Below are 26,292 nucleotides of genomic sequence, written 5' to 3'. Positions count from 1 at the left end.
AACCTTCTTTTCCACTCCACCCACCCCTCTGTCCGTCTTTTTATCTGTACATCTATTGACCCGATTGTGTGTGTGAGAGAATTTCAGGCCATTGTACTCGTGCCAGGATAATTTGGTCACATGATGTCAGGTCGTGTCGCTGATATCGCACGAATGTCAGGTGCTGTGCTTTCGTGTTGACCTGCAATCCGCCGAATGCGTATGAAAAATGACGAAAGGACGTGACGAGGAAATCTCTTTTTCTATTTTACTTTTCGTAGCGTCACTAAAACTAAGTCATGACTAACTGCTTCAACCCTTCCAGCCGAAATACCACCTACGGAGAAAAAGATGGGGAAATGGCGCAGCAAATTTTTGGTCATAAATGGAGCCATTTACAGACTTCTATGAAAGTACTGTATACGAAACAGTAGACTATCAATTTCTCCTCCTGTATCTCTTCTTTCTTTCCGTGAGCGGTCCGGTAGCGCGGCGGTTACCGCTGTCACAAATACAGTGAGGACTACATGTACTGCTCTAGGTTCAGATCTCGTCTAGGACACGCTGTTATTTCTCTACATGTGGCATCTGTTTACAGGACTGGCTTCTTTGGCGTGATATGGCCTCACCGGCTCAGCGTAAAATACCAATCTCCCTTCTTCTTTTCTCCAACTGAAGCCTGTCTCTGATAATGAAGTTAGAGATGGTAGTCTTCACTCCCGTGGGTCGTTCAGTTCGCTAGTTTTTAGAAGCAGCTAGCACACTGACTGTGCCAATTTAAGTCATTAAAATGGGAAATCTGAGAGATGGTCACCGCTCTCACAAAAACATGACCCTGAAAAAAGTGTTGTTACTTGCTGCTTTCTACCTTTCTGACTGCCAGTAAACATTTTAAAAATGAATGAGCAGTAAAATGCTCAGTCATTATAAGTATAAGAACTTTTCCCGGAGAGTGCCACATCCATGTGACTATCTCTGTACAATTGTGTACTCTCGCAGTCAACACAAGTTCTTATCTTAATTTAAAACTCGCTCGGTGTGGCGGAAAGACAGTAAAGTGGAGAAGCAGCAGCGAAATTTGCAGACATCGACCGACGGAAGTTCAGAGCTAGCAGAATTCCGTTTCCTGTGCACAAACCTGCGCAGAAGTCTTGTTTTCGGCACGTGTAACGAAGATGGCGGTACTTTAGAAAGCCGTCAATTTATTTCATCACAAAAACATTTAAAGGTATAAATAAAGTAGTCTTAGTAGAGACTCAGAACTTGAATTTCGAGACATTTAATGAGTCATCAAAATATGTGGCAAGTTTTTATTAATATTCATGATAAATTAGCCGTGTAAAGCTTTTCCTTGCATCGTAAGTATATCTGACATTGAGAAAATTTGATTTCACATGGATTTTTACTGAAGGTACCAAAATGAGACTTTTACCCCATCGAGCAACAGACCTGCTCCCTTTTCAGACATGTTGTCTGAGGGCCTTAGACAGTTGCGAATTTGCAAGTGCACATGCTGGAATGTCAAAAGGTTGGTAATGTTTTTAAATCATTCTTCGTTGGCAGTTTAAATTCTCGTCATAGTCAGGATCGAAATCACAGAGTCTGATAGTTATACATTAGTTTTCGTTTTATGTTCTGAGTTAGTTTAGTATACATAAGAAAACAAAGACATGCGGGGGGTGGGGGTGGGAGAGGAGAAAAATCAAATTCTATACCATGAACAATTGACTACAGAATTCCATAAGTTTACAATTACATAACGATTACAGGTCAGTTATATACTGTATTGTTAAGAAGAAGATTTATCGCTAATATCAGTGAGACTTTTATTGCGCAAAGGGTTTTTCATTGATTCATATGATTAACATGTTGAGATGATTCAAAAGAAGTATTAAGTATGTGTATGTAAAATCTATAATCTTTTTAAAAAGATGTCTAGATAGGGCAATCTGTTTCTAGAAGGGCAATCTGTTCGTGCTGTGGGAAAGATTTTTTTTTTACCAAGACAGGATAAACTATAGGTCATGCAATTCACTTTTTCTGGTGCTTTGTGTATTTATGAATGACAGAACTGGATCAGTTAACTGGGATGTAACCTTTGATGCTGAAGATATATGCATAAACCACTTATCAAACCATTTAGAAATTACAGTGTACATGTTTGTACTAAGCAAACATTTAAATATTTGGCTTTTTTCTTTGTTTTGAAATACTAATCTTTGAAATAATAATCTTTATAATGCTATATTTCAGATAAACTTGTTACAATTATTCATAAGTTTTGCATCATGTAATGAGAGTTTGACATTTGTTGCAGATGGAACAATTGCATGGATATTTCAAGGGGCTGTACTTGAAGTAACAAGCACACACACTGGTCAACGAGTGTCTTTTCTATCTATTAGTCAGCTCTTGCAAGATCCCAGGGCATCTATTGTGTGTGTCAAAGAATATAAGTGTCAGGGTCACATATGGTTACTTATAGCCTGTAACAGAACAGTGCAGCAAGGACTGATTTGCCTGCTGAATGTTGGATCATCCATGGTGGTGAAAACAGTTGAAGTTCCTCAACAGGTTAGAAAGGAATATACAATAGCTTTTTTCCCCCTTCATTAATGTGGAACAATACATTAATAACATTATTACACACTTTGTTATGTCATTTTACAATGTCTGCAGATTACAGTGTGGTCTAGAAAGAATATTTCTAATTAGAAAGTTATTAGAGGAGACAGAATATATGGTAACAAAACCTGTTTTTTCCTAACAGTTTGTTTGTGGTTGTGCGGTGAAAGTACATTAACAGACTATTTCAAACACACGGACTTCTTCCCAGTGGAGAAGTTTGTAGTATTTACAAAGTGTTTGCACACATGCTACAAACTCAGGCATGATTGCATGTGCACAAATAAACTCATAAACCAAATCAAATTGTTACCAGCAAAAGAATTTTCATTTACTCATCCTTTTAAAAACCATGAAAGGATAATGTTGGAAATTTACAGGCCTGAACTGTACGCCAAGGTACATAGCAATATTGACAATCTTTTTATATAATTGTATGAGCCAACATGGTAAAAAAATGCTACACGTATCAACAGATGACATCAACTTCAGCTAGGGGGAAGGTAATATGCATACATAATTCTCCGAAATCATCCATGAAAAACATATAACTGTTTTGTCTTGTACTTGTATGTGTCCTGTCTATCCTGTAATAGGTGTTCCTTGCTTATCTCAAAATTTGTGTTATTATTCACTTAAAATACAGTTATGTTGCTATTAAAAAAACTTATAGATTTACTGAAATCTGCTTTTGACAGGCCAGATGAAATGATTTTGCTGGCTGGATGTCCCCGCCCTGATTTAAAGGATTGTTTTCCATGACATTATTAGTCAGATGTCTGTCTTTATAGATTACATCTATGGAGCCTGTGCTAACAGAAGGAGGGAGTGGTGTTCCCAGATGGGCTGTCTGTGAGCAGCTTCAACAGTTCTGTGGTATAGTGGCCATCGGAACAGAGGGCAGCTATGTTTATCTTGTTGGTTAGTTTCCTGATTTTTAAATAATTTCCTATTGTTTCATCATCATAAATTTCGGTCTTGGCCACTGTCGTGTGATGTTTAAGAGTTCCTAAATAATTACCAGTGAAATAGATACTTGTGATTTTGTCCTTTCTTAAGCTTAGTATCTTTTCAGTTTACCTCATATTGAAGTTTTTCATCAATAATCTAACTTCAACTGCAGTAGCCTTTATGTGTGTTGCCATTATTATGAGGGTTTTTATTTTTTAATTTGAGATTCTTGCTTTGTGGTGAAATGAAAATTCTATTGTCGATTTTTAACTTTTGAGCACCATTTTGTCCTTAATGACTTGCATGACTAAGGCAGTATAACTTTTAGCTGTTTGTAAAAAACAACAAACAAGAAAAAACTTGGATTGGATGTGTCATTACAGCTGGTGCTCTTGACTTTTTGTGTAGATATGCGAATGGATGACTCAATTCCAAGTTCTCATTCTTTACCATGTGCTCCACCTTTAACCTTGCACATCTTGGATCCACGTGTGAGAGAAGTAAATCTTATTAGGCAACACGCAGCTGATAGTGGGCATCACCTTGCTCTGCAGTTAGGGGTGGAAGGTAAGTGCATCATTGGTACTACAGCGTTTTGGCAAATTTTGTTGATGTCTCCATGCACGTAGTGTAAGAAAGTGTTAATTTTATCACTGCTCTATGTTACTAATAAAAATATTTTAATGGATTTTGTCAGTGACATATTTTTTTAAAGCTTGAATCATGAAATTTCAATTATCTTATAAATGTGTAATAACCAAAACAGTAAAGTAGCCATTTGGACAATTAGCAGTCAACTTCATTGCTACACACGGTTTTCCTGTTACTTTTTATCCCAGAAGAATGTTTTAATATATATATATGTATATCTTAAAGAGGGGATACATTCAGAAGACTACTTCCACTTTAGACGACCAGACCAACACACTCTTCAGTCCTTTGACAAAGGTAAATGTCTGTAAAATAGACTATTGGTGTCTGAATTTTATGAGCTGGAGTAATTAGTGCCCAAGGCTGGCTTTACAAGAAATGAGAAGGCTAAAAAAACTCTTTGTAGATGAAAGTATTGTTGATGTTTCAGATGATGTGTGTAGAAAGGATCAATTTAAATAATATCATGAGAATAAATATTTATCATTTGACTATTACAGATGAAGTGCAGGTGACTTGTCTCAAATACATTCCTCAGATTGGTACTCTGGCTGTTGGATACAATTTTGGTGCTTTTCAGTTGTGGAGACTGTACAATCCTGCTCTTGAGTAAGTGCCACTTATTTGTTGTTGGGTTGATGCATGCTTGCCTCTGTGCATGTCATAAAAAAAAGCTTATTTTATTATTTTAACATTTGCTGTTTTTGTAAACAAGAGTAAAGCATTGTTAACTTTTGGATTTTTCTTCCCCTTCCAGATATTCAAGTGCTATTGAGCCTGATGACTTACCAGTAGCATATTTTGTGTATCAGGAGCCTGAAAATGACCCCAAAAATTTTGCCTACCTTTGGGTTGGCAGGGATGACCGACTCAGCGAGCAGAAGTAAGAGGGGTAACATTGTGGCCATGATGTGAATATATAGGAGGTTATGAATGATACCTGTGGTGAAAGGTGGAGTAAATGGCTTGATGCTTATGTAAATGTTTGTAAGTTTGCAGATTGGCTTCAGAATTTTGCAAATAAAGGGAAGAAGGTTTCCAAGTTTTTTAAAAAAGACTGATAAGTATATGAATGTGTAAGAGGGCTGCTGAAATAGAAAATTTTATTTGTTGAAAGCTATTTCAAATGCTGGTTGTGGAAAAAAATATGATTTTATATATAATTCATAAGACTGGATGGCTTTTAAATATGATGACAGTGTGCATGTGCAACTTCATGTCTTACTAATGCGCATTTTAATGTAATTGTATATTTTCAAATTGATGATGTGTTGAAATTGCTTGGTCAGATGAGGGTGCTTTTGCATTTTTCTTAAGCATTTCTTTGTGGCTTAATTTCAGTTTTTTACTTTCAGACAGGAATCACTTTGCAGTGTAAGCCTATATCAGATGTGCTATGCCCAAAAATATTTCTATGCCAACTATGGCAATTTCTATCAGGTAAGACATCGCAGAAAGCACTTGAATTTGTGTGGGTTAGTCTGTGGTCTTTTTCATTAAACTAAGACAAATATTTTTATTTTTACTATCAGGAGCATACTGGTGCTACTTTTTACAGGCATCCTTGTTTTTCTTTATTAAAAGTCTGGTGTTTCTTTTGCTGTCTGTAACCAGGAGCTGACATCCATTGTTTTGCGCATTGAACACATCCTGACTTCAGATCCTTACAACAGTCGCAACACAACAACTTGGACAAGCCAGCTGCTGGCAGCCTATACCATCACTGACCACAGCTATCATCCACCTTCCATCCTGAGCATGAATGACTCCTTTGAAGATGGTGTGTTTTTAATTCATCTTTGCCTGCAGCACATAGTGTGCATATTGCCATAAAAAATTTAGTTATATGATGGTTTTAGCAGTGCATCTACTGCATTCCTGATATGCTTTTTTATTATATTTTCCTTTCATTCAAATGTATTGGTTCTGTAGTTAGAAAAATTCTTGTCGAAGAGTGGCAGGGACAGACTTTCGTGGAGTACATTCTAATTTCTGTCGGTGGGACATCAAAAATTATATTCTGGCACCCATTTGTACAGTTCGTATGTGGAAAATCCTATATCTACACACAGTTGGGTAAAACTGTTTCAGGGTCTCTTGTACAAGACCTGAGCCTCTGTGTGTTTGTGTGGGAAGCTCAGGACTCAAGGCCAGGCAGCTCAACCGATGTCTTCTTGTCCATATTTGATATGAATCGGTGGTACCATGCACAGATGCCATCCAGGATCAAGTAAGAATGCTGCTAGATGGTAACATTCATGTCCTTAAAGTTTTGGGTATTCATGCCACAGATTTCCTTTCATTTTTCTTTTATTTTAAGTATTTTTGAAAGATGAGGAAATTCAGATTGTTCATCAGAGGTTATGTATTGTTGATGTTTACCTATATCTGCAGGTATGTTAGCATTGGAGGCCAGGAATTGTGTCCATTCTTTGCTGTGTATCGATTGACAGATTTTGTGCACAGGGATGAACATGGAATCTTGGTGGTAAGTTTTCTTTTCTAATCTGGTGCCTATTTTGGCACCTGGATGTGTTGAAAAGAGTACTTCATTTCATCTTTGAAGTGTGCATATGTGTCATATTGTCTAAATAGAATTAAGCAGATAGATGGAAATACCATGGCAAGTATGTGTCTTATATTTCTCTCTGTTTCTATGTTGACATGTAGGATATACAGGTTAAACCTAATTCTCTTCTACGTTTCATCAACAACTCTCCCATGCCTCCAGAACAACATTTTTATCCATCTTCTTTGGCATTTGGTAAGTGTACTTCTCATCTCTTTCAGTGAGTAATTGTGAGGTGCAGAGATTACAGTGTGCCCAGTCCCATTGGACAGTTAAGTAAAAGCATGATTCTGTTTTGTTGGGGTTTAATTTTTGCAGACACAAGAATGGCTGTTTCACTCTTGTGTTAATTTTGCTTTTTAATGCATTTTATTTATGTTTTTCTTCCCCGTACAGATACTCTGTGCATCTTCACTAATGGCTTAATGACACTCTCTTTCCTGGGAATTCAGAGACAGGTACCAGTGTTCTTTATTTTGAAAGGGCAGATTTTTTCTGTTTTTGTTTTAGATTTTTTTCCTGATGATGCATTATATAGTTTCTTTATTGTGCTTATTAACTTCCTCTTTGATATTTTGGATAATTGAAAGAGTGGGGTCATACCTTTCTCTTGGTTATGGCAAGACGATCGAGTGCGTAGGATTGAAACATGCAACCCTTAGAAAATGTTTACACCCCTCAACGTGCATTTTTGGCTGGCTCTTTAACCTGCCAAGTGATGATAAATGAAATCTTAGGTGACTGCAGGCAAATCACAAAACCAGAGTTACCTAGAGATCATTGTCTGAAATCTTGATGTTTGTGTCGAGAATCACGCAGACATTGTAAGGCCGGACATACAACATGTTGCATTGGTAACTCTTCTGTTATTAGCTGTCTTGCATTGCTTTAGCACTGTAGCATGGAAGATACGTGAAGAGTGGCCACAGTCCTGGGGTAGACTATATTTTACTGGGAGAGGTGTAGGCCAAGGGTGGATTAGGCCCAATGGGATGGGTTAGGTCATTGGGCTTTGGGTGGGAGGGAATTGCAAAGGTGCCTTGCAGTTGCTAATGATGGTTTCTTTAGTAATCTGATGGCAGGGAGCTTGCAGCTTGAATATTTTTCTATAAAGTGCTTTATAATGGTCATGTTACTATCGGTGACTGCTTCTTGGTGTAGCAAACAACCAACGATACACCTCTTAAGAATTAACCACACATTTCTATTTATCATTACCATAATCTGATTGTTGTATCACTTCTTAGATTGATGTTTCAGTTTCTCTTGTGGTCACATCTACACCTTTTTTGGTCTGAGCACAGGTTTTAGCTGATCTAGAAGCAAGTGGACCTCTATCTTTGCTTCAGCCCGCAGATGTGTATCACTGCTGTGTGCAGGTGGGTCTGCTGCCACGGTCAACAGATATTCCTCCCTCGACATCAATAGAGGTAATTGACTTATGGCCAACAGCTTCGCCATTTAAAATGCTAGAGGCTAGTAAACAGCAGTTCCTGCTGCATTTGAAAAACATGTCTCAGTCCATGTTTGTTATAGATAGAGACAGCTTATGTTCCTGTATTTCTTTAATAAGCTATGTTTATTGTGGTTCCTCTCAGGAGTGTCAGAGAAAAGCCATTCTGACAATGGCTTTGGAGCACGACAGGGTTCGCTTTATTACAAACTGCGTGCGCAGCTGGGCAGATGGGGGTGAGTGTTACCTGAACTTCTTTGATGGAGCATGCAGTGTCCGTTTAATCATTACAGGTTTGCAAGAATTAGCAGTGTTGTGTTTTGTGTTTTCATTGGGTCCATTTTTCACTCGAATTCAAGGGCCTTGTTTAAATAGGATACAAAAAGGCTTAAACCACATCCTTTATGTGTTGTGACTAATATTTATAAGCCTTGATCTAAACTGTCTGTTAAGACCAGTCTGTATAGATAACGTCTTTTGTGGTTTGATTTATTTGCAGAGTTCATTCATCAAGGCTGTACACTTCAATTTTTGCTAGTATGGACATGGGAAAGAGTGATGGCCCTGAAGCAACAAATTGACCTGACAAGTAAGTGTGCAAGGAGAAAATGAAATTTAAGTTCATGGTTTGAAGTTCCAAAAGCTCATAAGTATAGTTTTGTATATTTTGTAAATATTGCACATTATTTTATCCACAACATTGATCTTTAGTTGATAGTCACATCTTTATCACATGCTACAGATCATAGAAAATTTTATCGTAAGTAGTTTGTGCATTTTGTACTACTTGAAAATTTGATACTGGTGAAGATGATGGTTATGCACTTTGTTGCTTTTTGATGTGATTGTAATTATGTGTGTAGGCCAACCTTTGTATGATTGGTCTGGGACACCTGTAGACCAGCGCATGATGCAAGTGTTGGAATCTTCTGCTTCCTCTTTAGCCCATCTGCGCACCATACTTCGAGTAATGCTTACTCAGTCCTCACCAATAACAGAACAAGGTATGATCTGGTGGTAGAAGTTTTTTTTTTTTTTCAAGTCTCTCTCCTTGCCATTGATCATGATTTTGCACTTCATTCTTCTATCTGCCTGTCACCAATGCAGTGAAGGTTAGCTGTTCTGGGTTCAGCTCACGTCTTAGGCACGCTGTTCTTTCTCTGCATGCAACATCTGTTTACAGGACTGGCTGCCTTGCCCTGAAATAACATTAGTGGCTGTCAGCATAAAACACCAATTTCCTCCAACTTCTCCTTCTCCATTTGTATTCAAGCTCTCATTGTGTCAGTAAAGCTCTTTGCTGTTAGTGCTTGTCGTCAGAACAATGTCATCTGCAAAGTGCATGATGCAGTTGGGCTGCTCATCAATGGAAGTGGAGATGTGATAGTCATGAAGAGTTTCTACTCTGATGTTCTCTAAAGAAATGTAGACAGTACTGGTGACCATTTCAGGGGGTTTCCTTGATACACACCCACTGTTGCATAAAAGAAAGTTCCCATTTAAGTATCCTGTAGTATGGCACTCATTGAGTTCTTGTACATTGCTCCAATGACTTGAACAAAGTCCCTCTTCAATTTAAATTTTCACAAAGAGTTCACAACCTAATGTGCTGGACTCTCTCAAAACCTTATAACAGTTAATAAAATACAGGTGCTGTAGATGTGAAAGCCAGTCACTGCCTTCCCTTTAGACTGCTCTCTTGACCCCTTCCTTTTATATTTACCGAAAATATTGCTGGTTAAATTTGTATGCTGTGTGGCTGGCCTGTGCTGCTTTATTTTGGGTTATCCTACAAAAACTTTCTTTCCAAGTGCAAAATGATGACAAAATTGGTCTAGGTCTTATAAATGTGACCACAGTGGTGGTAGGTTTAAGTTTTCTGACTTCTTGCAAACTGGTCGTTCAGTACCTCAGGTTTCATAAAATTGTGCAGTCTTACAGTCTGTTTTACATATGCCTGGATCATATCTAACTGGGGTGTTTAAATCAATATTTGATTTCATTAGGTGAAGAGGAGTTAAAGTGCCGGATGCAGGTGGTTTCCCTTCTTCTGCAACATCTAAAAGTGGTCATATGGTTTATCCATAGCTCTCTGCTGCCAGAATATGAAGGTCAGTGCTAAGTTTAATTTTTTTAAGTTAATTACTCGATTATTTCTTGGGGAAAGTTAAGGTGGCAACCTTAGTGCCACGTATTTAGAAGTAAACCGTTTTTACTTGTATCAAAAGCAGTATCAGCTACTTGAAACTTGGAAGTTGCAAATTGCCATGCTTTCTTGGGCCGTCGTCAGTGAAGTAACAGGAATAATGGTAACTACGTAAAACTCCCATCGCAGGGCTAGACTCTTCACTAGAAACTGACTTAAACATCAGTTACCCTTCATCAGAAGTAGAACAATTTGATTTGACAGCATTATGACTGAAAAAGGTGTCAGTGTTATAATGGCTTTTGATTGGGATAGCTGTTTAGAATTCCTTGTTCGTTTGTGTTTGTTTAGAAGCTGGAGGGCCTCTTCCTTCCCACTACATATACCCAGCTAGTGAACTTACCAAGTGTTTAGGTCAGGCGGGCACAGCTGCAAAAGTTTGACAGGTATGCTTTGTTATTACTTACAAGGGAGACAATTTGATTGACTTGAAAGAAGTTTTAGACCAACACTGTTGAGAGAGTTGCAGTCATTGTCACATGACTGAACTGCACAGACATTGTTCCAAACCAAACATGCTGTGGTGAGATGAAATTACTTGTATGTATGGTTTTGATTTTTCACAGCTCTATTGAGTCCCACAAGGTTATTTTGATTGATGCCCTCATTCACAATGCTGGAGATGCAGTGTCCCAGTTGTGGCGAAGTGAGGGTGGTACAGGACAGTATCCACCACCTAGTTTGCGTGTAAGTATATAACATTTGTTTCAGCATAAATTTTAAAAAGAATAAAGGGGAGAAAGTTTAGTGGGCTGAAAATTTAAAGACTGGCAGAAATGTTTGTGATTTACTATTTACCTCAATGGTGGTGTTTGTAATAAAGGACATATGGGGTCAACTTTTGCTGATTCCAGGTGGCCTTAGCAACGTACCTCCTGGACAGTGTGGATGAAAATATTAAACATGCCATCATTCTTTATCTTCTTTTTGATCTGGCTGCTGTTGCACACGGAAACCAAGAACAGGTACTACATTTTGTACACTTCATGGCATCTTCCTGTATAGTATAGTGTCAGAATTAAGTGTGCTTACCATATTTGTACAGTGCCAAACCCCAAAAAACCCCATAGATATATAAATAGGTGAACAATAAAAGACAGTGTCCTGCAAGTAGGAAAAACTAAAAATATAACTTGAAAGGCGAGTGTAAAGTTGCTTGCAGTTGTGCTTCTGTGCTTTAGAATTTCTAGCAAATAAAAAATTAAAGCAGACAAAAACAAACATGCACAAATATTTGTAATATTACTCTTCTTTTTGTCTGATGACCATACTCTGTCACTATCACCAGAACAAGCACATAGGTTTACTAGATTTTTAGGTACTGTGCCGCAAATCAGTGAAACTCTCTTCCCTTCCGTATCTGCCATCTACCACCTTTGAATTCTTTAAAACACCTCTTTTCCATGAGCATCACTCCTTACACTAATCAATATAGTTGCGATCATAGTCAGCTTACTAGTCCACTTGCTTGTCTTCCTTTGTATGACTGTCCTTCCTTACTCTATGTTTGTCTTTTATTATTTGTATGCATAGTTGATTCTTCTTTGCTCTTCATATTCTGTCCATGTCTATGCAAATAATGCTGTAAATCACACATTTTTTATTATTATTTGTATGTTATTAATTAATATTTCAGTTTTTTAACACTGATCATTCTCTCACAAATGTTGCTGGGAAATAACTGATATCAACGAAAGACTTATTTTTGAACATTCTCATTTACTTTCAAAGCTTGCAGAAAAGATACCACAGTTTGCCAAGGCTTTTGATGTACCCTTGGGCCTAGTTCAGCAAGTCCATGGATTTTGGCTTATCGATCACATGAATGCTGAGGTAGGCCTTGATAAGTTTTTTCAGAAATGTGCCTGTTTCCCTTTACCTGAGTGTCTAACTTCTACCATTATCCTTACTGCAGACTCCTCGTGTTTTTTATCTTTAGTTTGTTGATTTCTCTAAATAATTTTCAAGAAGATCATTTTAAGTCAGGTTCTAAACCTGATGCTTTATTTCCACTTCAGTCAGATGCTGAACATGATGCTTTAATTTCCTTTACATTCAGGAAGGACTCAAACAGCTCCTTGGCACCAGGGCTCGGCAAGACTTGGGTTCATGGCAACACAACTGCATTCTTCAAGGCTTAATGTATCAAGGGGAGATCAATACAGCCTCCCGGTATCTGACACTGCGCACTCCACCTATCTTTACAACTGAAGATGTCAAAATGAGACTGACTATCATGGTTGCTGACAGGTTAGTTAAACAGAATTTTGTTTATAAGTTATTTTCTGTTATGTTTATTTTTGGAACTAGCAGTTTCTTGAGTAGTGCTTTTATTCATGCATGTCTTGGTGGTGTCAGCTAACTTGAAAATGGTTATTATACCATAACTCTGTTTAACATCAATGCTCTTTGGATTTCAGTTTAATAGCTGTTAACCAAAAAGAGAAGGCTAATTAGAAGGTGGTCTACATATTAATATTTAGTATCATGTCTATATATTTGAGTTTAATTATGGTGGCCATTCCATTGTTAAATTGAGCACTTAATTCATCTTGCCAGATATAAATTTTGTTTTTAGGTATTGTGGAAGGGTGTAGGTTGTAATAGGACTGTTCATGAAATGAATGGCAATGTCTTCTTGATGATTACAAATATGTGGATATAATCAGATATACGGAAGACATGAGCCTGACAGGATACAGTGAATTGTGACTGAAAACTTCTAAATTATCAAGTAGAAAGCAAGCTCAATGCTCAGATTTGTTACATGCTGGTATCATAGTGGAGCCACTTCTGTACTTCATGTGAGCTGTGAAGGATGGGTTTGCACATGCATAAATATAAATATCCTGCAAAATTTATTTCTAATGATTTGATATAAGAGCTTTCAGTTGGCATGACACAAACAAACATTCAGCTTTCAATTCCCTAAATCTGGGTGAATACTCCCCTCCTGTTTTCGAGAAGCACACCTACATACATCACCATGCAGAGGGGGTCAACAATAGATAGTGGGATGAATATGTTTACATGTAAAAACCTCATCCTGTGGAAAGTTTGGCATGGTCACTAAGCATAATGAGATTGAAGTTACTATTCTAAAATGTGTAAGTTGCTTGGTTTGAAAACAAATCATAACAGTACATCACAGGCAACAAGAAGAAAATTAAGATTACAGATCGACATGTGCAAAGATCAATCTTTTTTTATTGGAAACCCTATGAATGTACCCACCACTTTGGGTGGCCTGGTGGCGCAATTTGTTGGCACCTGTCAACAATACAGTGAAGATTTGTTGTCCTGTGTTCAGATGCAGTGTTCTTTCTCTGCATGTGGCATCTGTTCACAGGGCTAGCTGTATTGCTCTTATAGTGCCTAAGTTGCTGGCTCGGCGTTGAATACCAATTCCCCCCCCCACCATCCCTGCTCTCCCATCACCACTTTTTTTGCAAAGCAAAACAAGATTAGGTGTATCCAATTGATTTTCCAAAAATATTTGTCTGCACAGTGCTTTTTATATTTGTCCATTTCCATGACAGTTTGGCCATCTGCCCCCCCCCCTTTTTTTTTTTTTTTTTTTTTTTTTTTCTTTATTTGCACAGGGCGAGGGAGGCTATTCATTTTAAAAAATGGGAAGCTAAATATTGTATGTTTGCCCCCTTTTTTAAAGTTTTTTTTGCTATTTTTTCAATAAATTCATTTTTTCGGAGTTATAAAATGCCATCCAATGCTTAATAAAGCTGAAGTCACGCAGGCATAAGAATTTTACCTTAATTAGGCATATTTTGATAATTTTGACCTAATTTTTTATGCATGTTTTTTAGACCTGTACCTTGAGATCAGGAAGGGGGGGGGGATTAAACCTAGATTTGGGGAAATATCTTGCATCAAATTTTATCAAGTCTTTTATAAAGAATTTGGCCCCCCAGTAGTTCTTTGACTTCCTTTGTCTGTCCATAGGTTGGTGTGGCAGGCTCTGGACTTTGTACGATCGACCTGTGGTGCCAATGACCAGCAAGAGATGCTTCGGCATGTCTTCCAAGCATGCAAACAATGTGAGCTTGTTACAAAGATGAAGAAAAAAAATCATGTACACATATTGATGGATAAGTAGTGGACAGGGTCAGTCATTTGTCTCTAATCACTTTTTAAACATTTATTCTCATGTACTTTCTCTCCTGAAAAAGTTGGTGGTTTAGGGTCGTGTTTTGTGAAGGGGTTAGGGGAGATGTTTTATTGAATTAAAATTCAAATTATAACAACAATTTTGTAGAACTGTGTTAGACCACTATAGGAGTATCATACCATACAACAAGGAAGGTAGACACTTATGTAATGTTTTGATTTCCCAGACAAACTTATGGAGAATCTCTTTAGACTGCCTCTGTCACACCAAGAAGAACAGTACCTTCAGAACTTTCTATCTGAAGATGCTGACCCCACATCTGCAGAGCTGCTGGTCTTGCATCTACTGCAGAGGGCACAGTATGTGCCAGCTATCCGCCTCAATGATCATCTGCGTCACAGAGTGACTGTGAGTTTTTACCTGCATTTGTTTAAGGGAGGGGTATGTCATTTCTAGAAAAAGTTTCCAGGTAATCTTTGTCCAGTCCTCTTTCTGGCTTTTCGCTGTCATTTGCAAAGAAGGAATAATTGTTTAAAACTTGAGTTTAGGTCTGAAATATTGATTTTTAAGTACATTAGGCTCGTCATCAAGCTGTGTGTAGTGCAGACTATTAGCTGGTACCCCAGTTACAAGTTTTAGCTGTGTCACATAATATAGAATCAAAACAGACCTGGTTACTTGTCAGTTGGATTTAAGTTTTTGAGAATGATGTGATGTTATAAACAAACTGAGAGACATTGTGGTTATATTTAGATGGACTTCAGTGCTAAATCACGCCAGCGAGCCAAAACTCGGAATGTGATTGTAGAGGGATTCAGACATGCGCTGCCTGCAGCTCAGCAGTGTCTCATCAATAAACCATTCAGTTCATCCACCCTTTCTGTCACACAAAGAGTTGAAGGTGAGACATGAGCTTGGCTTTAAGTTAAAACTTTGTTTTAATATTAATTCTCTTTGTGTGTACTTTCAAGTAAATATGTCCATATCATGGGAGACTAGTAATAATGGAATAATATTGCTATTGAACCTTGAACTTAAAATTTACAGCAGATCAGATTAATGACAAAACATTTTGAAATGTCATGATTTTTGTAGACTTTCAGAATTAGGCGTTTCAAATTTTTCTATGGCCTTTGTTTCAGTGCCTCGACCAAAGCCACTGTCAACTGCAGTGACCAAGACAGTTGAGCGGCGAGTCAACTCTCAGTCAGCACTCATTATGGCAGTCATGGACAAAGTTGCAGAGGCAGAAGCAGCAAGTGAGTGTGGAAGAAGAAGACTAGGAGACAATCAAGATGGAAGATTAGAGATGCAAGCAGATTCTGAGCCTGTGATAGAAGAAAGTCTTCATCAGAGAGACAGAGCACTAGACAAGTTAGTGTGACCCTTAATAGTTTTTTTGCTTATCTATAGCCCAAGTGAGTTTTTAATTTTGCAGTCCCAATCCAGTTTGACAAAACTATAAAGAGTTATCATGTGTGCCCTGGTAAGTGCTTGGAAGCATGCATGCACACACACTTTAGCACTCGCCCCTCTCCTTCCTTTCTTGGTGCAGCAGTGAGCGCCTATCACCAATTTAGTGAAGGTTGGCTGTCTTGAATTCAGCTGTCATCTGAGGCACGCTGTTCTTTCTTTGCATGTGGCATCTGTTTGCAGGGCTGACTGCCTTGCTGGATATAGTCTTAGTTGCTGGCTTTGCGTAAAACACCAATTTCCCCCACCCCTCCCTTTTCTCTGAGAAAGATAAAACCATATGTGGGTACTGGCATATTATACGGCAGTATGTTTGACATGAGTTTCATTTTTAAATTTTCTTGTTTATATTTCTTTTTGTTTTCATACTTCTCCTCTCTGTATGCTTCTCACCATATCTAGTCACCAGCTTACAGCCATCAGTTTATTGTTCTCCTGTTTGTCACTGTGTCTAGTCATCAGTGTACAATTATCAGCTTATTGTTCTCCAATTTGCTACTCTCACTGTTTTGTCTCATCTTCTCCTTTAGTTTTCATTTCACTCTTTTTTCTTTCACTCCTGCCCATCTCAGAATTTGTTTCAGATAAAGATTCATGTACAGAACAGTCTATTCAGTGCGGCGAAGAGTAAGAAAGAAGAGGGGTATTTGTTATTCCAGCACACAGTTGGTTATGTTGGTCACTGTTCTTGTTGCAGTAACAACCAAGGCATAGATAATCCGGGTCCGTTTCTGTGCACACCTCGAAACACACGGAGTAGGAGCCGACTCAGGTATGTCTGTATTTTGATGCAATTACTGACAAAATAAGCCTTGCTTCTTTCTATTTCATATCTTCATTTTTCTTTTATTCTATCTATCATATCTATGGATAAGTGAAAGAGTCTTTCAGAAAAGGTTTTCAGGTTTTAATAACGCAGTGGGTCACATAAACATGAATGTCAGGGCCTGTCTACTTTTTTATATTTATGAGAGGTGAGAATATGCATTTTATTTATTTTTACAGTCTGACAGGTACAGTTGTTTATCCCTCCATAAAGTCAGCTTTGACACCACACTTCCCTCTCTCTAACATATCTTCACCAGGATCTCCACTTATCCCTACATCCACCGGTCATACATCCTTCAGGTGAGTCAAATGAACCTGACATTTTATTTCACTATAGTGTATCTTAAAAGATTTGAACATGTAGAAAAATGGTTTAATATATACAGCCGTAAAGCTATATTATTACAATCTTATAGTGCAATGAGCAGTCAAATGTGCTTAATTCCTTCACCATAATATGCAAAAAAGTAGTTCAGTAAAGATGTAGAATCTAATAAACAGACACTTAAAATATTGTTTCTTTGGGGTTTGATTTATTCCCTTGATGGGGTAGAGGCTTTTTTAAAATGAATCTTGCAGTCAGTCTCTTTTCAAGTTTCTTGTTTAATTTTTCCCGTTAAATCATACTTTCAGCAGGTCAAAAGTGTTTACAGCTGACTGCATGAGCTTGCTGCAGACACCAAAAATAGACCATCGTAATACACCAGGATTTACAATTTCTTTGCAAAAAGCTGTCACTCCACATTCTATTCTAAAGGTGTCACGACTTCACACAAGCCCAACAATAGTAAAAAGTGAGTTTATAGTTCACTAATATTTCTAGGTACTTTGGGAAATTCTTATTTTTATATTCATTCATCCCGTCTACAATGATTTGCTAACTCTTTAACCTGTCAAGTGATGATAAATGAAATCTTAGGTGACTGCAGGCAAAGCACAAAACCAGAGTTCCTAGAGATCATTGTCTGAAATCTTGATGTTTGTGTCGAGAATCACGCAGACATTGTAAGGCCGGACATACAACATGTTGCATTGGTAACTCTTCTGTTAACAGCTGTCTTGCATTGCTTTAGCACTGTAGCATGGAAGATACGTGAAGAGTGGCCACAGTCCTGGGGTAGACTGTATTTTACTGGGAGAGGTGTAGGCCAAGGGTGGATTAGGCCCAATGGGATGGGTTAGGTCATTGGGGTTTGGGTGGGAGGGAATTGCAAAGGTGCCTTGCAGTTGCTAATGATGGTTTCTTTAGTAATCTGATGGCAGGGAGCTTGCTTCATGAATGTTTTTTTTTTATAATGTTCTTTTACAGAGATAATAATTTGTTACTGTTGACAGTGAAAGAGAAAACAATATGAAAATCAGAGCATGTTGGTAGATGGTGTAACATGTGGGGGGGGGGGGGGGGAATTGGTGTTCACGCCATGTCGGCAACTAAGGCTATATTACGGCAAGCAGCCAGCCCTGGTGTAACATGTGGATCATGGTATCCACAAGCTTTAACAGTGTAGATACAAATGCAAATGTCTTGGTGTTTATATGGATTATTATATGGACACTTATAAGGCCGAACATACAGCATGATCATAGCTAAGTCTTATTCAACCACCACAATTTACTGATTTATCTTGGAGGAAATATGAAGAGTGGCCACACTTTGTTTTGGACAGGTCATCTTCTTTGGGTAGACTAGCAGACTTGGGGTGCAGGGATTCAGGGTCAGGCTGTCACAGATGATTGGCAGCGAGGATAGATAGGAGAGACCATTTGTGGTTAAATGACTTGGTAAATAAGGTCACATAAAGCAGCTTTCAGCTGTATTTGAGATGGTTGCCTATATGAAATGTATCTCTTTGTCTTAATGAAGAATCATTTTTAACCATTGCATTTAAGCTGAGTCTGTGATGTTTTGTATTTAGTACTAGACAGTAGGCAAGTCTGATAACATGTAACTGACATTTTTGCCATGTGGTTATTTACCCATCTCAGTTAATGTTTAAATGTTTTGCTTGTGAAAATTTGCAGCCATAAACTTCTTGCCAAAAGAGTCGCAACACAAGCAGCTAACATTCTCTGGAGCAATTGTGCGTCGATCATCTAATTCCTCCACTCCTTCAAGCATCTCTTCTGCATCTACCCCATCGTCAACATCTGCAACTCCCACTGAATTCTTGGACAAAACGAAGAAGACACTTGAGCCAAATATGCCGAAACATCTACGCTTTGCAGAACCTGAAATGTATGTTTTCTCATACCTGAGTACTGAGCCTAGAACTGAAGATTTTCTTTAGAGTGAAGAGTTGTGGTGGTGGGTCAGAGTTGAAAACTGCTGCTGTCTTCTAGATTCTGCACTCAAGATGCTGATACATATTTAAATGCTATCGAAACGGGTAATTTTAGATTTAGCCAACATTTTGTCGTGGATTTATCTTTTTCCTCCTCCACATCAGTGAGAGGCTAACTAGCAGTGACCACTTTTATCCTTATTGTTGTAAAAGCAGTCTCTCCCAGTCTTCCTATTTGCAGAATCTAAATCATATAGGATGCAAAATGCCATAGTCAGATTCAGTCTAGGTGTTACTACCCTAAAGTGCCATAAATTAAGGTATATAACAGACTCAAGTATTAGTCAAAATTGACCCTTCTGTAAGAATATGGAAGAAATTGAATTACTTTTTTTTATTGTGTTGTCCACAATATACTAGAGTACAGGAAAAATTCATTCCCTCCAAACTTTGGCGCTACTTCATCTCTTTCCTATTTTTCATTTCTCGTCAGATAACTGACGCAGGATTACAAGTTGTCTATCAACTTACACATAGTGCAATGAATTTGATAAACTCCATCAGCTAATTATAAATTTTTGTTTTATGTTTATGTATGTATAAATATGTATATATTAATATGTTTAATTAGTTCTAATTCGTTGTCACATGCTAAGCATATAGTAAGGATAGTATTTTAAGGATATTTATGTATATATTATTACATGGATCTGACCTTATGTGTACTAATGTGGGTTACAGTAGGTGTAGCTAGATACCTGTATGCCTCATCTAAAGGTGTATATTTGCAAAAGTTTAAGTGAACCACCAGCATGATTACATTACAGTATGGATGCTTTTATATTCACATCTATGCAAAGATGTTTTTCATAGTTTCTTTGTTTTTATATTCACTCTCGAAGTCTTAAAATCTCTCACTCACCACATCACCTCTCCAGTCTCTCTCCTTTCCTTTTCTTAAAACTCTCCCACTTAATCCACACTTAAAAAATCATTTTAAAATGCTCACATATGGGTATGTGTGAAAAGGCATATAGTGTTTATTTTTGTGAAATCTAGTGACATAACTAATGCTTACAGGAGGAAGGTTTCCCCATCATATGGCTCTCCGGATGGGCTGGTTCGTCGTCCTTTGAGATCCCCTCCAGATAATATGGTTGAAGAGAAAATGGCTGTAACTGAAGACCTAAGCACTGATGAAGAAATTACTTTCAACTTCCTTCAAAGGAAAGCAGCAGGTAGAAAAAAAATCTTTTCTTTTTCTGTGAATTATAAGTATTTTAAGACTGGGAAACATATTAACAGTTCAGTAAGTTAAAGTTTGAGCACTTGGAGCCTGCTTCTTTTGCTCTGTACTTTTGTACTTGTAAATTAATATGACTGTGGAGTTGTGTGAGTGGGTAATGAATGATATGGAGATGACATGCTTCAAGAAAGAAATATTAGCATAAAGCTGTAAGGCAGTTTAAGTCAGTGTTTGTGTTGTTCAAATGATTATTTCTTTTTTCAGTAGCAGAACTCACCAAATCTGACAGTGAATTTTCCATTTCACCCATCACCGTCCCTGATTCAGGTCCTGCTGATGATCATCAGTGTCTTGAGTCAGAGGAAGATGAGGCCATCAAAGAAGTGATAGATTATGACGTTGACATGCAAGACTCCAGCTGTGCATTAGATTCAGCAGTCCGTGAAAGTGACAGGAACAGGCCTGTAGAAGAGCAGATCAGTGCTGGAATTTTTCCTCAGGTAAAACATTCTCAAGCGTCGCCTCCAAAATCAACTGTTACAAGGCCTCAGTCTGCTTGTAGTGTTAATGTAACAAAGGAACCTGCAGAGGAACATGTTGCCATGGAAGAAAGCCAAGAAGAGGCTTGCAAAGGAAAGGGAGATGCTTTCACAGAATTGGGGCCAAGTACTCTTGGGGAAGAAAGAGATAAAGGGGGTGAAATGGAGTCAGCAAGGTTGTCCCCATTGTCTGGATCCTCATCTCAGAGGATCATCAAGTGAGCAGGATGTATTTACTGAGGAAAAAGTGTTTGAAGTGTCAGCACAAGAAGACAGAACTTTGCACAGTTCACATCATCATCATCATCATGAAGAGATTGAAATCAGCATAGTCTCACGATCAAGGCATCTTACAAGGGAAGTTGCCAAGACAACACTGATCATCGATTCAACTGGTTGTCAGGAGTTGGTGCCAGATATAGAGTGTGAAGTAGGCCAAGAAAGGGCTGTGCCCATATGCAGTGAACTAGAAACAAAAAAGCTGTGTGAAGATGCTGGTGAATCTGAAGAACCAAATGTGGATGGAGGAGCAGACGAGGATGAAGGCGAGTACACAAAAATCATGAGAATCATTGATTCAATAGATGTGGATCCCCCAACGCCAATCATGCTGTCTCCTCAGAGAAGCACATCTGAACAACTATCGGTCAAAAAAAGCCATAAAATCCTCTTCTTCCTTCTCTACAAGACTCAGGCAGACTAAGTCGTCCATAAAGGAGTCCACCATGCCCATTCTGCAGAAAGAGGACCCACAGCCATCTCCTGCTAAGCAACGAAGGATATCTGTTGACAGAGAAGGTGAGACAGAGATACCATCATTACTGCTGGAGGCTGGTGATGATGGTAATGTAAATGACAACAGGTCCAGAAGTCCTTCACCGCCATGCAAGGCATCTCAGCAAAATCTGAAGACTGCTACACCGGAAAGGACACGAAGAGCTTCCAAGTCATCACTGGCAAAGGTACTGAGCATCCTCACAATATTATAGTCTTTATCTTTTGCTTTAACCTTTTTTCTTTATTTGATAGCATTTTAGTCTTTTGCCTCACAGGGAAATTTACTTCCTGTTGGTTTTCTTTGCAGAAGGACTCTCAGCTCACTATCCAGACTGATAGCTCTGGTGATATGCTGGTTCCGCTGGTTAGTGCTTCACTTTCTCCATCTCGTCGTTCAACTCGACACACAACACCAGTGAGGACTATTCCAACAACTGTGACTGTCAGTGCAGCCTCTGAAAGGCCAGTGACCGGTAGCTTAGAGAGAGGCATGGACATTGTTGAGCCACTAGCTGCAACCTCAGGTGCCCTACAGGAGGAAGAAGCATTTGTGCCATCATCTCCAAGCAGAAATTTACGATCACGGTCAAAGACTCCAGAACTGCGACCCATTAATGTTGAACCTGTCACACCAGTGAGGCGCTCAAATCGCCGCTCAAAGACACCAGAGCTTACTCGTGTCCTGCCCAAACCTTCTCCAAGTCGAAGGAGAAGGCAAAGTGAGAATAAGAGTGAGGTTGGCAGTCCTGAAGCAGAAGAAGGGGAATATCCCATCCGCAGAGCTACTAGGAGTTCGTTAGCACGAGAACGTGCATCTTCTGCAGATTCGACTGAATCTGTTCCTGCTTCTCCAGGTCGTCCATTGACACGATCGTCAACGACCAGAGAGGGCATAGTCTCTGAAAGCTTGAAAACTATATCTCCTCCAAGCACACCATCTCGTCGATCTTTACGTGAGAGATCCAAGACCCCCGAATTATCACCTAGCCGACAGATAACCCGCATTAAGAAGAAGGATACTACAATGGATGAAACAACTAAAGAACTTGCAGCTGTCACTGAACAAGTACGCAGTTCACGCAGACAAAAAAAGGATGACCTTCCTAAAGTTGGGGAAAACGTTTTTTGGCATTGCTTTCCCTTTCTTTTTTTAAGGAGGTGGGGGAGTTTAGCAGTTGGATAAGTGGTCGGATTTTTTCCATCTATGAAGAGGTTTGCATGCTAATATTTTCTACAAAAGTAATACAGTTGGACCTCGATAAGTCGAACTCAAAGGGACCCGGAAAAAATTCAACTTAATGGAGTTTTCGAGTTAGGGAAAATGGCGTAATAGGCACAGGTATTTGTCCGGGAACTAACAATTAATTCGATATAGGGAGGTTTTCGACTTAGGGAAGGTCGACTTATCGAGGTCCGACTGTAGTAATAAATGCAAAATTTGTAAAGCATGCTCATGCTCCTAAGGAGTATGCTCTTAGGTACAGGGATAGAGAAAAGAATTGACTTCTTCCTGTTGTACTGTTGGATTATGAGTAGAGGCACTTAAAGCCTATAAACTAATGAGATATGACTATGTGTAGTCAGTTTTGTTCAAACAACAGATTCTAAAGGTGTCATTGCATGAAATATATTTGTTCTTTCATTACTTTCATTTCGTGATAAATATCATTACCTTCCCCAGCAGAAGACTCAACACTCTTGCCAGCACTAAGCAGCACCATTGAATTAATACCAGGACCAGCATCAGAAACTAGAGAACCTCAGAGAAGGAATAAAACTCCTCGGACAAGAGGACGAGTGCCCAGTATTGGCAGAGAGGAAGAGGAAACGAAGGCAGAACCATCAGGTATGTCCTTACAAAACATTTGCCACATTCCTGCAAGAGCTGCACCGAAAGTTTTGCAGTTGTTAAAGAATTGCTTATTTATAATGTTAACAATCAGCTTCGTTTGTGTGTTTGATAAAAGCCATTCAGATTCAAATTAAAAGGCCTACACAGTCGACTTAAGGTTCAGATTAAGAAGAGTAAATCCACATTCTGATTTAAAGCTGTGCACTTTTTTTTTTTTTTTTTTTTTTTTTTAAATTTTGTATCCGTATTAACTGGTTAGTCCAACATCTTAAATGTTTATAACAGGTTTGTGGTGTATTTTTTTAAAACCATCTTTCTGTTTTTTGAAGTATGATAAAAATTTGTGGATTTTAAAATGGAAGAATTTGATTTCGACCATAACTTATTTAATATTGGTGTATCGACACAATTGAGCTCTAGAGCGATGAAGACGTTCGCATTCACATGTGTGAACTGTAAGGGAAGAGTTAAGGTGGGGCTGGACAAACATGGTGACATGATCATGATCTTGATTGTGCTGTCCTTTATGCTTGTTGTTTGTGAGAACTAAATTTACACTGGCAAAAACATCTACTTTTAGTAACCATCTAACCAATAGAACTCAGAAAATTTGCAAGCTGTGTGTGTGCGTGAGAGAGAAAGGATATCTTTATAAATATCTTTGATCATATGAAAGCATAATTATGGCACAAAACTGCCATACTTTGAGTGTAATGTCATTACTATTTTAGAAGGGACATTTTTATAAACAAGTCAAGCACATTTTAAAAAAAAAAAACCCAGAAAGATTGCAGACAGCAACAAATTAAAGCAAACTGATTTGTCTAGGGAGCAATATGATATGAACATGTTAAACCACACCTGCACCATTTCAGGCTCCGCACAAATTGACCAAAACAAAACAGGAAAAAACCACCAAAACTGCTTTGCGTTATCTTTGTCTGCCTAATAAACTTAGCTTCTTACGCTTTAATTTCTATTTTGCTGTAGTTTTCCTGTTATTTTAGACATGGAAAAAAAAAGACTTTTTAATGGCTGACATTCAGAAATTGATTTCATTACAGGGGAAACAGACATTACTGAATTTGAGTTTGCAGCACCTACTCCTGTTCCTAATCTTCATGCAGGTATAGCAAATGTGTGAAAGCACACTCCACCTATTGAGGGAATGCTTTATGAAAGTGTGTCGCTTTGTATATATATATATGCACACTTTCAACACACATGCTCAAGTGCAGTTACTTTGTGTGCATGTTGTGGGTGCGATTGTTAGTGACAGTGCAGTAAATAGATTGTATCTGGTTGTCCAGACAATAGGAGCTAAAAATAATGCTGAAGCACAACTGCTGTAGATTAGTATACTCGCTTGTTTATAAATGCAGGTGACAAAACCTTGGAGGTTGCAGCAGAAGTTCCAGGCATGGCGGCCGATTCAGACGTGCTGACCTTCACGTTCTCAGCACCCATTACTCGGTCAACTAGACACCTGGATCAGCTGTCTTCAGTTTCACATGCAGCTCCCCTCTCAGAAACATTGCCTGGGACCTTACCTGATGATGAACAACCTTTGCTGAAACCCAGTGCATCCACTACTGAGAGTCATTTCACTGAAGCCAGTACCCGAAAAAAGAGAGAAAAAATAAAGCTCAGGTCTTTTTCTTCACATTTAATTTAGACTAGAACTGTTCTTTGACACTGTGTTCAGGGGCGCAAGAAATGTGACCAGAAGTTTTAAGCTGGTATTTCAAGTTCTTAATTTATTTTTAAAAGTACTATTGGGCTGTTACGTCACTTCAAGTGTCTAATTTTTTAGTAGGCTTTGGGGTCTTTATCAAAATTTATTAAAATTTCTTTTTTAGTATGCAATGAAATTTTCTGTTGTAGATGTTTCAAGATTCAAAGAATGTAAAGGCTGACCACAACATTTTATAATCTATTTTTAACAGAAAAAAGAGCAAGACCATTGCGGTGCCATCTGCTTCTCCTTCAGACAGCCCCATCTTGCTCCTGTCACCTGGCACAGAGGCTGACATTGAACCAGCCACTGGCACGAAGAAACAACCTTCAATGGTAGTAGGTGGCCGAGGTCGATCAGCTAAAAGAGCAGTTCTTGGTCGGTTACGTAAAAGACGCAAGGTTGAGCTTTGGTAATAGTTGTTTTGAAAGTGTAGCTCTGTGCATGTTGAACGCGTGTTAAATTTTAATTTGCACCTGTTTTCAGGTGTGTGTGTGGGTGCACACGCATGTTTGTGTGTGAGAAAGTTGAGAGGGAGGATGATGACTGTTGTTTCTTCGCAGAGCTTGAGCTTTTTGGTGGCCATGTATGAAACCTGTCCATACTTCTTCCTGGAGTTTCTCATGTAAACTATTTTTACATGGCTTCAGAGAAAACAATTTTTTTTTAACTTAGTAGGTTTGGAAGATTTTTAAATTTTTGCTATTGTAGATAATCAGAATCACACTGGAATTTGTAAACCTGAGTTTACTAAAAGAGTAATGTTGTTCTTTTCTGTAAGCCAATAAAGGGAAATTTATCAGGATGTTTAGGACAACTCTGCAAACAGTGTCAAGTTAAAATGTTTGACGAAGTACTGAAAGATTGCTGGCATGTATACTGTTAATAAACGAATTGGGTGAGTATTGAACTTTTTGTTCAGTCACTGCAATTGTAAGGCACTTGGTAATGGATTCTCAATATCGGATCAAACTACTTGCTCACATTCCATTTGAGTCAT

At 38.4% G+C, this 26,292-nt stretch overlaps 1 protein-coding gene and 2 non-coding genes across 3 annotated transcripts; all 3 read left to right on the top strand.

The window, feature by feature from the left end:
* Positions 1–252: 252 nt before the first annotated feature.
* On the top strand, positions 253–26,197 carry LOC112555831 (protein ELYS-like). Its single transcript, XM_025224366.1, has 40 exons — positions 253–392; positions 1,391–1,507; positions 2,297–2,553; positions 3,396–3,525; positions 3,964–4,122; positions 4,432–4,503; positions 4,707–4,815; positions 4,964–5,089; positions 5,562–5,646; positions 5,821–5,986; positions 6,298–6,436; positions 6,601–6,694; positions 6,877–6,970; positions 7,172–7,233; positions 8,080–8,205; positions 8,374–8,464; positions 8,728–8,817; positions 9,092–9,232; positions 10,235–10,339; positions 10,726–10,816; positions 11,001–11,121; positions 11,289–11,399; positions 12,166–12,267; positions 12,494–12,684; positions 14,395–14,489; positions 14,787–14,968; positions 15,314–15,461; positions 15,703–15,934; positions 16,731–16,805; positions 17,039–17,161; positions 17,495–17,655; positions 18,884–19,097; positions 20,224–20,381; positions 20,654–21,147; positions 21,513–21,890; positions 22,013–22,814; positions 23,387–23,551; positions 24,622–24,684; positions 24,940–25,207; positions 25,504–26,197. The coding sequence occupies exons 1-40, from the start codon at positions 365–367 to the stop codon at positions 25,706–25,708; spliced, it is 6,570 nt and encodes a 2,189-aa protein (XP_025080151.1). The 5' UTR covers positions 253–364; the 3' UTR covers positions 25,709–26,197.
* On the top strand, positions 7,486–7,856 carry LOC112558427. The gene has a single exon (XR_003098163.1). It is a non-coding gene; the product is annotated as a small nucleolar RNA U85 (small nucleolar RNA).
* Positions 17,754–18,123, top strand: LOC112558428. Its single transcript, XR_003098164.1, has one exon. It is a non-coding gene; the product is annotated as a small nucleolar RNA U85 (small nucleolar RNA).
* Positions 26,198–26,292: the final 95 nt, after the last annotated feature.

This window comes from Pomacea canaliculata, linkage group LG2 (genome assembly GCF_003073045.1).
Source record: "Pomacea canaliculata isolate SZHN2017 linkage group LG2, ASM307304v1, whole genome shotgun sequence".
In the NCBI taxonomy this organism is placed as follows: domain Eukaryota; kingdom Metazoa; phylum Mollusca; class Gastropoda; order Architaenioglossa; family Ampullariidae; genus Pomacea; species Pomacea canaliculata.
This window is presented reverse-complemented; position numbering and strand designations above follow the sequence as displayed.